At 38.5% G+C, this 14334-nt stretch overlaps 1 protein-coding gene across 1 annotated transcript in view; it reads left to right on the plus strand.

Moving 5' to 3' along the window:
• The window catches only part of antxr1b (ANTXR cell adhesion molecule 1b), a 41237-nt gene that overhangs the window by 21513 nt on the left and 5390 nt on the right, over nucleotides 1-14334 (plus strand). Inside the window, exons 15-17 of the mRNA XM_067433624.1 lie at nucleotides 8122-8217; nucleotides 8317-8484; nucleotides 12691-12771. Coding sequence (XP_067289725.1) covers nucleotides 8122-8217; nucleotides 8317-8484; nucleotides 12691-12771 — 345 coding nt within the window. The remainder of the gene's footprint in view (nucleotides 1-8121; nucleotides 8218-8316; nucleotides 8485-12690; nucleotides 12772-14334) is intronic.

Consider the following 14334-nt stretch of genomic DNA (forward strand, 5'->3'; position numbering starts at 1 on the left):
TTTAATACTTCTGTGGAGGTCAAGAAGGAAATAAGTTAGAAAAAGCTCTAGGATGTTATTAAAGTTACATTCTAAATGGATAGTGACTGGAGCTACTAAATTATTAGTTCACCCAAAAATTATATTTAAATGTATTTATTATTAAACCTGCATGAATTTCTTTCTTCTGCTAAACCCCAAAAAATATATTTTGAAGAATATTGTTAACTAAACAGTTAATAGGCCTCATTGACTTCCGTATTATTATTATTTTCAGTACTATGGAAGTCAATGGGACTAATAATCTGAAGCAGAGTTATTAATCACAAAAGAATATTTTTAATAAAATAAATTTTAAATGAAACAAATAACGCTAGCCTAAAGTCATGCGATAGCTTTGTGTAAAAACAGGATCTTTATTTAAAATATGTTGACGTAATTTCCACTGTAACAGGAAGACAGGGCAAGACATACCGAACAGCTCCTCCCCCTTTTTTAAACAGCCAATAGCGTTTTGTTTATATCACAGCTCTGCCAAAGCCGTTGAGCTCAGTAAAGCCACAGTTTCCTCCTAATCTCTAACCGTCTCTCCTTATAATCTTCTTCATATTGCTTTAAATCAGCACTAGGTAACTTTTCAACCTTCATAATATATTTTCAAGACTCTTATGATGATACATCGACTTACAATAGGTTGAATGACACGTCTGCCATAGCTTGATGGGGTCTGTATCATTTTGAATCGTACTTTTAAACTTCGGGTTTCGGGTAGTAACCCGAGAACAAAAAGAACTACAAAATTCGACTGCTTTACGGCACATACGTCACTTCCACCAACACCCACACTTCCTTAAATTCGGACGTGCGAGCCCAACTTTGTTTGCTGGATAATATAGTCATGTCCGAAGCAGCAGAGACAAATAAGAAAGAAAATGTTTTGTTGGAGGAAAGCAATAAGAGGAAACGAAAGTGATCGGATTAAAGATCGAAAGGATGAGGATCAACATTGGACCAGCGTTTGCTCGTTGGCGTGAGCTGAAGGAGGCGTGCCCGACCGATGCTGTCCTGCTTGTTATGGTGATTACCTACCACTCAAACATTGAATTGAAGTATCATATAGATTCGGTAAAATGGTAACCAATAGACTACTATAATTGACGCTGGCTTGTAAACGTGAGGATCGTGATTATTTGGCGTTTGAAAAAAATAAAACCCATGAAATTATATTCATATGACATGCTGAAACATGCCACTGACTGTACCTGGGATGAAGACATTTCACACGCGACGCCAGAAGAACACCTGCATGTGAACTCCTCCTGCAGTGTTCAGGGGAACTGTTAGTGCTGCACCAACCCGCGGGGCCGCTTTTATGAAGTTATAAAACCCGCACCACTGTATATATTTTTACAACCCGCCCCGCACCCGCGACCATTAAATAGACATACGGGGTCCACGGGTTATGAGACGACCCATGCATTACTAGTTCAGGGCTATCAGGGTTGTCATGTCAACAAATGCACGCGCGATGGCGTCCCCTGTTGTAGGATGACAGAGTTTACAACAGTAGTTGAGGACATTATTTTTTCCCAACTGTAGGGGGACCCCGAGAGCAAACGTTACCCAGTGCTGCTTTAAAATATAGCATTCTGTGCAGAATTCAAATGGGATATGTTTTCTGGTCTGTGGCGAATTTAACGTATGAAATTCTACGCTACATTGTTTCCGGACCAGACTGTGTGCGTGCTGGCGGCACTAATGGGAAACCAGACTTCATTCACCACAATGGAAGGAATAATTATTATTAATAATATATAGTGCACTGTGCCCTGTAGAAAACAGTAAATGTGTGAACAAGTGACCGATTTTAGCCTCAGCTTCAGCATCTATTTAGGGGGCAGGAAGCGTTAGATTCTAGAGAGCATTTGATTGGACAGAAAATCTGATGAGAAGCTGAATGCAGAGTGATGTCATCAAAATCATTGATCCATACTGGTGGAAGGGAGAGAAGTTTAGAAAGCTTATATTTTCAACATTTTGTCATTGTTTTGGAGCACACTAGCTTATAGATTACAGTAAGACTAGCATATTCATATTCAGACTAAAAGCCAACGAAATGATTTCATGGGGACTTCAAATCATTATTTAGCGAAAAGCCACTATCAAGTCACATTTAAAACAGCTCAAATTAGATTTGAGTGCCAAAAGAGGAGTCGTTTTCTAGCAAATAATAGTTTAAATTTAATGTAGATTTCCAATGCTATGCCTTGCTGTTTTGGTAGGAGCCCCAGTGCGTTCTCATCATGAAACCTTTTTCCTTTTCAAGATTTCTTCAGAGGGTTTTGCTTGTGAGGAGACGCCAACGCACATTAGTTCCAAACATTTGCTCAGCAAAGTTTTCACAGATGTGGCCCTGGGTGCCAAACTGATAATGACAAAAGACAGAAAGAGTCCGAAAATAATGTGATTTAAGGTCTCAAATTTTATCCAAAAATCCACCCTGTAATTCTGATGAATTTTGAACGATCTCTCCTCTTTTTGACTAGGATAAATGTAAACATCTGGAGACGAAATGACAAAGAGCAGTTCCACTGTTAAGGAATTTTTCTTCAAGTTTATGAATTTTGAGAACAATTTAACGGACCATAGCACATTTCAACCTGGACACGTTGTAGTCTTCCTCTTTCCTAGTCTCAGATTTCTCCTTCAAAACAGGAAATTCCACAAGCTTAAAGCAGGTCTTGCAGTATCTGAGGTAACAGTCTGCAGTGGAACAGTCCTGCCCTCAGGGCTCATCACTGCAAAATTGATAGCTTTAGACTTCAGAAAGATACTAGGGATGGGCATGATGGTTGAAAACAATTCACACATACAGGTAACATAATAGTACTGTTCAAATGCTTGGGGTCAGTAGGCCTATACTTTTATTCTAAGATTTACTAAGAATGAATTTTATTCAGCAAGGACACATTAAATTGATAGTGATATATTGATATTGAAAACATTTACAGTGTTATAAAATATTTATATTTCTGAAAATCCTGTTCTTTTGAACTTTCTGTTCATAAAAGAAATCCTGAAGAAGATCCATCACGGTGCCCACAAATAAGCATTAAGCAGCACAACTGTTCACCATTAATAATAATCATGAATGTTTCTTGAGAAGCAAATCACCATATTAAAATGATTTCTGGAGGAGCGCTGAAGTGACATTTTAGAATGTATGGTATCTTTGTAGGCCAACCGGGAGTCAGCATCGCACTGGTTCCCTCGACAAAAACCCAATAGGATTTTCCGATAGGCTTTTGGATTTACACAAAAAACAAGCTCTGTGATCAACAAAGGTTTATGATTTTTCTTACATGTTTTGTCCGTCAAGATAATTACCACAGATGAACACAACATCTATTCATTTTGAAGAAGTCTCATCAGAAGTAAAAAGCTAGGCTATAAACAAACTTATTGTTCCGCGGTTTCAACTTCATCACTAAACTTTGACAACTCTTAGTTTTTATCTCAAAACATTTTCCCAGAACGTTTCAGTTAGAATAGTTTATAAGAGCACAATCATGAGCATATGAGGCTGTAAAAGCGGACTGAGCTTACCTGTTCGGCTAATGACGTTTAATCTCCTCGAAAGCCTCTGGAGTCCCATTTACCACTTGTTATCAAGGCCTTTTTCAAGACTTATTACACGGCTCTGTGAAATACTTGATTCTGATTGGTCAATCGCGCATTCCAGCGGTATGTTATTTCCAGATAACACCCGCTCATACGGGTACTACGAGTTATCTTGACCGGTACTACTTCTATGCTTAACGCTGGCGCCATCTTGTGGCTTAAACAGTCGTGGGTTACAATGGAAGACATCAAGGCAGGTTTATAACGTTTTTAATATGGATATTTTTCTTACACAAACGCATCGATTCGAATCAGAAGGCTCTATTAACCCATCGGAGTCGGGTGGAGTACGTTATTTGATGGACAGCTGCATTTTTTAGTGGACTTCAAACACAACTACAACAAGCCTACTGCTTGGATTAACGTTAGCCTGGACTTTTTAAATATAACTCCGATTGTATTTGTCTGAAAGAAGAATGTCATATGATATACACCTATAAACTTGAGGGTGAGTAAATCGTAGGCTTGGTTTCATTTTTGGGTGAACTAACCCTTTCGGCATTAATTTTCAACATTTAAGGGCATATGGCAAATCTTCAGCAATAGATAAAGGCTTAAAGCAGGTTGGAACTGTTTTTTTTTTCGCGGAAGCTTTGCGTAAGAGCTAATAAAATATTTAATCTCAAGACAATATTTTGTGTCTAATAATTATTTATTTGAGACTAGTAGCCGTGTAATAAGCGGGCTAATGTACACCCAGCCGGTTTTTACCGCAGAATAAACCCCTTCAGAGTGATGCAAGACCCCTTTGCTTCGCGTCAGGGTCCTGATCACTCTGTCGGGGTTTATTCTGCGGTGACAACCGGCTGGGTGTACATTATCCCTTACTCGTAACAGTTTCAAAAAATCATGCATGGAGTAATACTGATGTATTTTATGCTGTAAAATAAAATGTGAAAGTGTTTTCACCTTGTGTTCACCACAGACTTTATTTCAGCCAAAACCGCATTCAAAAAACCCATTGACTTTGGTCCGAAGGAGCCAGAAGTGCTAAAACTCGTTTCCGCTAACAAAGTTATGTCACATCACTCTATTGAATTTTATTTTAGCGGAAAAAAGGGTATTTTAGTGGAAAAAAGAACACAAAAAGAACTTTTCTCCTAAACACAAATTAGGATTTTTAACTCCAACCATTGCTGGTCATATGTGTGAATGTGAATGGGTAACAATTCTACGAGAGCAAAAAAAACCTGCTTAGACAACATGCACAAAGAGCCCTGTGGCTCATGATGACACATTGATATCTTAAGACACAAAACGATCAGTTTGTGTGAGAAATCGAACCGTATTTATCTCAAATACAACTTGTATTTGTAGGGAAGTGCGTTCCATGCTGTTGGATATAGCGTTGTATTTGAGGTAAAAAAAAATTATATAAATACGGCTCGATGTCTCACACAAACTGATCGTTTTGTTTCTTAAGATATCAATGTGTCGTCATGAGCCACATGGCTCTTTGTGCATGTTGTCTAAGCATGTTTCTTTTTGCTCTTATAGAATGTTACCCATTCACATACATTATATAACCTGCACAACAGCAACGGTTGGAGTTAAAAATCTCCATTTGTGTTCTACTGAAGAAACAAACATACCTACATGTTGGATGCACTGGGGTTAAGCAGATAAACATCAAATTTTAATTTTTGAGTGAACTATCCTTTTAAGTTGGACTGACCCCATTTTTTATGTTTTTAAAAATAACAGTTGTTATGAATTGATTTTTTTGGTCAGTTAGTCAACAGTTCACCTAAAGGAGCAGAATTGAAAAGTGAAAATTAAATGAAGACTGTTTAAGATAAGTTGTGGATCATTAACAAGGTTAATTAACAGAATGTCAAAACTGTTTCTGCAGAGGATAATATAGGGTAATACTCAAAATAAAACAAAAAAGACTGCTAAAGTTCTTCTAAGAGAGTAAGGCCACCCAATCTCATTAAAACGGCTGCAGTTCGGACTGCGAGGGAACATATGGAAATCCAATTCCGTCTTATTTCTTATGACCTAAGAAATCCAGATAGATGACAGGAAGATATAGGCTGACATCATTTCCTGGCCGTATTTGGAAAGGATTACTATTACATGTTTTTAAGTGGATTTCAGTTCATGAGAATATATAGTTACTTTGTTCTTGTTGCACCCTTAGCACAATTAAATCAAACACTAATGCAATAATTTTAAATTGGCTTTTCTAAACACATGGATTATCTTCAATCCCCAATAATTGGGTGAGTTTGGCTGGTTATCATGAGTCAGTTCCCCTGTTGGTAGATGCCGTAACTACACTATTATCTATGGGGGGAAAAAAAATATATATATATTATATTTCACTGTTTTTTAAGTAATGGTAAATATTTCCATACAGGTCCTTCTCAAAACATTTGCATATTGTGATAAAGTTCATTCTTTTCCATAATGTAATGATAAAAATTAAACTTTCGGTAACACTTTAATAACGTTCAGTTGTAAGTCATGTTTTGTAAATCATTAGTTCATTATTAACTAATCAATTGTAAATCACATATACCTGAATCTACTAAATATATGTAAACTAATTAACAAATCACTCATTAATCATTAATGAGCACGTAGTCATGTTTCATAAATCCTTAGTTAATTATTTACTAATCACTTGTAAATGACTTGTAACGGAATTTACAAAACATTTATAAAATGTTAGCATATCACTTGATAATCATTTATGAATGTTTTGTAAATGATTAGTTCATCATTAACTAACCACTTATAAATGACTTACAACTGAACGTTATTATAAAGTGTTACCAAACTTTCATATATTTTAGATTCATTGCACTCCAACTGAAATATTTCAGGTTTTTTATTGTTTTAATACTGATGATTTTTGCATACAGCTCATGACAAAACCAAAATTCCTATTTAAAAAAATGAGCATATCATGAAAAGATTCTCTAAACGAGCTATTAACCTAATCATCTGAATCAACTAATTAACTCTAAACACCTGCAAAAGATTCCTGAGGCTTTTAAAAACTCCCAGCCTGGTTCATTACTCAAAACCGCAATCATGGGTAAGACTGCCGACCTGTCCGCTGTCCAGAAGGCCATCATTGACACCCTCAAGCGAGAGGGTAAGACACAGAAAGAAATTTCTGAACGAATAGGCTGTTCCCAGAGTGCTGTATCAAGGCACCTCAGTGGGAAGTCTGTGGGAAGGAAAAAGTGTGGCAAAAAACGCTGCACAACGAGAAGAGGTGACCGGACCCTGAGGAAGATTGTGGAGAAGGACCGATTCCAGACCTTCGGGGACCTGCGGAAGCAGTGGACTGAGTCTGGAGTAGAAACATCCAGAGCCACCGTGCACAGGCGTGTGCAGGAAATGGGCTACAGGTGCCGCATTCCCCAGGTCAAGCCACTTTTGGGCTACAGAGAAGCAGCACTGGACTGTTGCTCAGTGGTCCAAAGTACTTTTTTCGGATGAAAGCAAATTTTGCATGTCATTTGGAAATCAAGGTGCCAGAGTCTGGAGGAAGACTGAGGAGAAGGAAATGCCAAAATGCCTGAAGTCCAGTGTGAAGTACCCACAGTCAGTGATGGTCTGGGGTGCCATGTCAGCTGCTGGTGTTGGTCCCCTGTGTTTTATCAAGGGCAGGGTCAATGCAGCTAGCTATCAGGAGATTTTGGAGCACTTCATGCTTCCATCTGCTGAAAAGCTTTATGGAGATGAAGATTTGTTTTTTCAGCACGACCTGGCACCTGCTCACAGTGCCAAAACCACTGGTAAATGGTTTACTGACCATGGTATTACTGTGCTCAATTGGCCTGCCAACTCTTCTGACCTGAACCCCATAGAGAATCTGTGGGATATTGTGAAGAGAAAGTTGAGAGACGCAAGACCCAACACTCTGGATGAGCTTAAGGCCGCTATCGAAGCATCCTGGGCCTCCATAACACCTCAGCAGTGCCACAGGCTGATCGCCTCCATGCCACGCCGCATTGAAGCAGTCATTTCTGCAAAAGGATTCCCGACCAAGTATTGAGTGCATAACTGAACAGAATTACTTGAAGGTTGACTTTTTTGTATTAAAAACACTTTTCTTTTATTGGTCGGATGAAATATGCTAATTTTTTGAGATAGGAATGTTGGGTTTTCATGAGCTGTATGCCAAAATCATCAGTATTAAAACAATAAAAGACCTGAAATATTTCAGTTGGTTTGCAATGAATCTAAAATATATGACAGTTAAATTTGTATCATTACGTTATGGAAAATAATGAACTTTATCACACTTTAATTTTTTGAGGACCTGTATATTCTTTTAGATGCTGTACCAATGAAAATTTAAAGCTAACTGAAGTTAAGATAGAATTAAAATCAACTATTTATTGACTTTTTTTTATTGAGCATTGATATGTATTTTCTAAGTCCTGCTCAAAGTGTTTTATTGAATAATTCACGTCAATTTTACAACATCTTTCTCTTAAGGATGAAGAGGATGAAGGCTACCCAAAGAAGAACTGGCCAACAGTGGACGCTTCATACTATGGTGGGAGAGGAGTCGGGGGCATCAAAAGGATGGAGGTAAGTCATGGGTGTATGGAAAAGAAAAGAACAGCTTGGCCCACTGCATAGATAAGTCACGTGTGTGTGTGTGTGTGTGTGTGTCCGTCACAACTCCAGGTGCGCTGGGGAGATAAGGGATCCACTGAAGAGGGAGCCAAATTGGAGAAGGCCAAGAATGCGCGCGTGAAGATGCCGGAGCAAGAGTTTGAGTTTCCGACAACGCGGACCCTAAACAATGGCACACGAAAACCCATCTCCCCTCAGAAGTGGTACTCGCCAATCAAGGTAGATCTGTTTAAGAAGAGCAACCACTGGTTTAGTTCATCACATTTACTAAGCAGTTAATTAATACAATGATGTTTATATATTTTAAATGTCTTAACTTTGGAGGCCAAAATCCTTATGCTTCATCAGATGCTGGTTTGGGTGTAAATCACATGCTTCTTCATGATTCGATCTGACATTGAATCTTTTAGCATTTGATTCAATTCAGGGCCTTATATCTGACCGACATATGCAACCGGGAAATATTCACAGTGCTTTACTTTTTCTACATGTTGTTATAACAACAACATGTAAAAAAAGAAAAGCACTGTGAATTAGCCTTATTTCAAAATTGATACAATTATTTTCCCCCTCAATTCTACAAACAATACCCTATAATGACAGCGGGAAAGAAGTTTGTAATCTCTGCTAATTCATTAAAAATAAAAACTGAATCAAATGTACATAACTTTTCACAGCTTTAAGTGACTGGCTTTGTCAAACAAGCCTTCTAACATATGTTATAGATTTTGAAAGGTGTCATGATCTGGCGTTCGTGTGGTTTTTACATTCTAAATCATCATAACTAATAAGTAATAGACTATTTTCTACACTGGTTTTGAGGCTCTCTCATGAAAGCTGGGTTTTGATGGGAGTGCCGCACTGGAAACTTGGAAGTAAACGCCCACGGCTAGGATTGGAGACGATTTGCATATTTAATGAGCTTCAGCTCCGCTGTCAGTTCAGTTCATATGAGAGGAGAGATTGTTTTGAAAGCGGCAACTTGAAGGATTTTATCAATCACAGGGCTCGTAAATGTCTTTATCAAACAAACACAATGATTTATTTCTCATCCACCCATGATTGATTGGAATATTATTTTTGTATTACTTGGCCCGCCTGATTGGTGGATATAAGCGCGAACTGCACACACACTCACACACAAGTGTAAGCGTAAGTGTAAGTGTAAGTGTAAATGTCAAGTCAAGAGGGTGAACAGTTCAGAGCAAGAAAGGAATATTATTTCACTATTTGAGATCCACCAGCCTGCCGACAGGCTTACGTTTTGGTAGCCCGTCTGGAAAACACATTTGGGACTTTGGGCTTTGCGAGTCCTGGCTCATACATGTCTTTTATAAATGAGACCGCTGGTGTCTATAAAAGCTTTTCTTTGAAAACTAGGAAGTTTTCAGCTCTGAAACTTACAAGATATTCGTATATTACCATGACCTTTATATATCAAAAGCATAGATAAGTTAATTTCTCAGTTCATCACCCCTTTAAAAGATATATAGATTTTTTTGTATGTGTTCATTGATATATTATATTGTTAGTCATTTCATGGATCCATATCAATGTATTGTTTACACATTAGATGTTCCCACCAGACATTTTCACATTTTACTTAATTGACTTAAATTAATTTACAAAAAAAATACAGTATATATATATATATATATATATATATATATATATATATATATATATATATATATATATATATATATATATATATATATATATATATATATATATATATATATATATATATATATATATATATATTACTATTTTTCTTTTAAAATAAAATTTTAATTCTTGATTCACCCAGTTTTGCTTGTGAACAACAATGCATTGCTGGGTGACCAGTGATCAGAAGCAAACTGGCTCTAACCAGCTTGGCCCAGAATAAAAAAAATAAAAAAAATATTTGTTTAAACCAACTGGCCAGTGGCCAGGGATTGTATTGTAAAAGGTACTGGATATCTTTTAAGAACCCAGACCTTTTAAGAACACATTATAAAACAGCTATGGATGACCCAGTACAATGTCATGCTTACGTTATCCGGTGCACAACACATGACGTGGCCAGCGAATGGAAGACTGGAAGGAGCTCAGAAGAAGCGGCGTGCTATTGTGGTGGCCTTGGCCAGTCCGGGAAGCGGTTAATGCATTGTTTCATAATGTCTCTGTCAGATGGAAGGGGAGGGTTAATTGAAACCAGACGCTGAACTGAGCTGACCCAAGGGAGATGAGCTTTGCAGAGCTGGTCCATTTCCCAACAAAACAACCTCCTTTTCTTTCTCTTCCACCTTTTTTCCTCAGGATTATGTTGGGTGACAGTCCATTATGAGAGGCGGGAATTAAACACACACACACAGGTTAAGAAAAATGAAGAGAAACTTCTTTGTGTGTTTGACAGATTCTGGGAAAGAAAAAAAAAAATGTAGAAAAAATTAAGCAAGATATTATCCAGGGAAGCGTGTGGCAAATATTACCAATAACCGTTTTCTTAGAGAAAATGATTTACCTCAGGGAGTTATAGGTGGTTCCAATAGCCAATCCTCTATTGAGCTATATTTTAATATTTGAATGTTATGCCATATTGGAGACATTTGTTTACTAAAAAGCAAGTATAATGATTTGTAGCTGACATATAAATGGAAATTCCGATGGAATACAAAATTCAAAAATCTAATTATTACCAAGTGGCTAGGAGTGCTACATAAGTTATCAATGTATCAATTGCTTTTCATTTAAAAATGTTCATGATTAAATTCATGATTAAAATCGTTGTTAAATGTAACAATGAATAAATACTAAACGATGCATAGAATTTAAAATATTTTGAGTGATTTCCGGTTTCTTTTCTTAACCCATTTGCATTATCCACGTATTAAACTGGGACCTATTATGCCCCTTTTTACTAGATATAATATAAGTCTCAGGTGTTCCTAGAATGTGTCTGAAGTTTCAGCTCAAAATACCCCATAGATCATTTACTATACCATGTTGTAAATGTCCATTTTTGAGAGGAAGGAAAAGCACGCTGTTTTTGCGCATGTATCTTTAAATGCAAATGAGCTGCAGTTCCCCTCCCCCTTTCCAGACGAAGGCAGAGCCTTTACAGCTTGTGCCTTGGATGCTCTAAAAAAAAACACAAAAAACTACCTAAACTTCTGTTTGGTTCTGATTATTATCTCTATCGCAGTCACACTCACGTGACAATGCAGTTCTTCATCATCATGAAAGTTTATTATCTGCATACATTTAAAGCCATATCAGTCAAAACTATGCCTACTGGTATATGTTTTTCTGAGCGCACACATCTGAGGTACACGCACAGAAAGCTGGCTGTCAGACGGTGCGTTGCATGAGTATCAAACTAAGTTCTCGTTCACTTTTTATTGTGCTTAAACTGTTAAAAAAGTTCACATAAACACAGTTATGGCTGTGAACGTAAAAGGCAAATGAAGAATGTGTATATTAGATCTGTGTACGTGAAATCAGCGTAATATACTGCTAAAAATGCTGTTAATATGAATCAAACAACAAAAGAAAAACACTCTTGATTGAATAACTTTAGTAGCCATACATTTCTTACTTGAATGCTGCCGTTAAATGCTCTGGCGGGGAGATAAACATGGCGGACGTGAACAGCTCACTCAGGGCGGGGTATATGCAAATAGGGCAGTGTCTATCAACAGTTGTGGGCGGGGCCTAGACTTTTGTGATGTCACTAAAAACTAGAATCTGCAAAGGGGTTGTTCTGAGACATTGCTTATGATTTATGGGAATAAACAAAAGAGGAGTGGGTAGAGCTTTACCATTATAATGTGGTTGTGTACACATGACATGTTTATGTTCAAACACTATTAATTCTCTAGCATTACTAATTCACTAAATTTTGCATTATATGTCCTCTTTAATCAAGTTTTAAAAATGGAACTGGACCCTTTATATGTGGGAACAACCAATGAAGATATAATATAAGACAAGCCCCATGGACACACACTGGCCACGAGCAGAGGCGATGGTTTTTGGAGATTCACATTTTTTATGTGGCACTTCTCAATATCTGAGAAAAGTAGCAGGTGCTGTGTGAAAATTCTGCCTGTCTGCTACATCCTAAATAATAAGAACCTTTAAATGTCATTGAATTGAAAATACTGCGTGAATCAGCTTGATAGAACATGCATTTTTTTCTAATCGCTGTTCCACTTATTATATTTCTTTGATTTAGACAATCAAACAATCTGCATAAAATGAATGTCAATGAAGTACCTTGGTCCTCTGTCTCTCTGAAGGCCTCGGGGTAGTCAATTATAGATTACCCTGACAATCATTTTGCATTGTGGATGAAGTGTGTTTTGCAGATTGAATTTCACACCAGCAAGCTCTAAAGTGTTGATCTCCGTGAACCACTGTTGTGTTTGAATCTTTCAGGGGAAACTGGATGCCCTGTGGGTGTGGCTTAGGAGAGGATATGATCGTGTATCTGTGATGAGACCTCAACCTGGAGAGAAGGTAATAAATAGTGTGGAATAACACAAATGTATACACCGATCAGGCATAGCATTATGACCTAATATTATATATATCCTAATATATCCCCCTTTTGCTGCTAAAACAGCCCTGACCCATCAAGGCATGGACTCCACTAGACCCCTGAAGGTGGTCTCTTGCACTTAGATGTTAGCAGCAGATCCTTTAAGTCCTGTAAGTTGCGAGGTGGGGCCTCCATGGATCGGACTTGTTTGTTCAGCACTTCCCGCAGATACTCGATTGGATTGAGATCTGGGGAAGTTGGAGGTCAAGTCAACACCTCAAACTCATTGTTGTGCTCCTCAAACATTCCTGAACCTTTTTTGCTTTGTGGCAGGGCTCATTATCCTGCTGAAAGAGGCCACAGCCAGGAAATACCTTTTTCATAAAAGGATGTACATGGTCTGCAACAATGCTTAGGTAGGTGGTACGTGTCAAAGTAAAATCCACATGGATGGCAGGACCCAATGTTTCCCAGCAGAGCATTGCCCAAAGCATCACACTGCCTATGCTGGCTTGCTTTCTTCCCATCCTGGTACCATGTAGCCTAGAAATCTAGATGCACCCTAGCGGCAGCAAATCTAATCTGCCCGCGAGGGTCGTCTAGCAACTCTCAATACCCTTCTGAGCTGTAATCCCCTAACTCTTGCCAGGCCAATCACATCGTGTATAGAGTCAGTGGGCGGGGCCATAATGACGACGGCCGAGTTGCGTTTGTGTGCTTCTAGTAAACACAGAAACTGGCGAACAGCGGTCTTTTGAATCAGCTTTGACCGCGACTCTGGAAGACTTGGAGTTAAGCTTTTCTCTGAGAAAAGAACAAAGAACGGCACTGAAGTCATTCTTAAAAAGGGAAGATGTGTTCAAAGTTTAGCCGACCGGATACGGCGAATGTTTAATCTATCAACAAGCTCTGTTTCACCTTTGTTGCTCTGGTTGGTTGTAGCGCTATCCTATCGCGTGCAGAGGGAGTTTGAAAGACAACCGTTTATCCCGCCCCTCGAATTGTCCTGTCTTTGGTGAGTTTCCAGACCAAACATCTTGATGTGGGTCTGGCTTGTCAGGCTAGGTGCCATGTGTTCCCCAGGTAAGAGACGCACACACACACACACACACACAGCCATCCACGTGATGTAAAAGAAAATGTGATTCATCAGACCAGACCGCCTTCGTTCATTGCCCCGTGGTCCAGTTCTGATGCTCATGTGACCACTGTTGACGCTTTCGGTGGTGGACAGGGGTCAGCATGGACACCCTGACTGGTCTGCGGCTATGTAGTCCCATACGCAACAAACTGAGATGCACTGCGTATTCCAACACCTTTCTATCAGAACCAGCATTAACTTCTTGAGCAATTGGAGCTACAGTAACTCTCGTCTGTTTGATCGGACATATCTAGCCTTCATTCCCTACATGCATCAATGAGCCTTTTCCGCCCATGACCCTGTTTCCGGTTCACCGCTGTTCCTTCTATGGACCACTTTTGATAGATACTGACCACTGCAGACCAGGAACACCCCACAAGAGCTGCGGTTTTGGAGATGC

The sequence above is a fragment of the Pseudorasbora parva genome, chromosome 23 (assembly GCF_024679245.1).
Source record: "Pseudorasbora parva isolate DD20220531a chromosome 23, ASM2467924v1, whole genome shotgun sequence".
Lineage (NCBI taxonomy): Eukaryota > Metazoa > Chordata > Actinopteri > Cypriniformes > Gobionidae > Pseudorasbora > Pseudorasbora parva.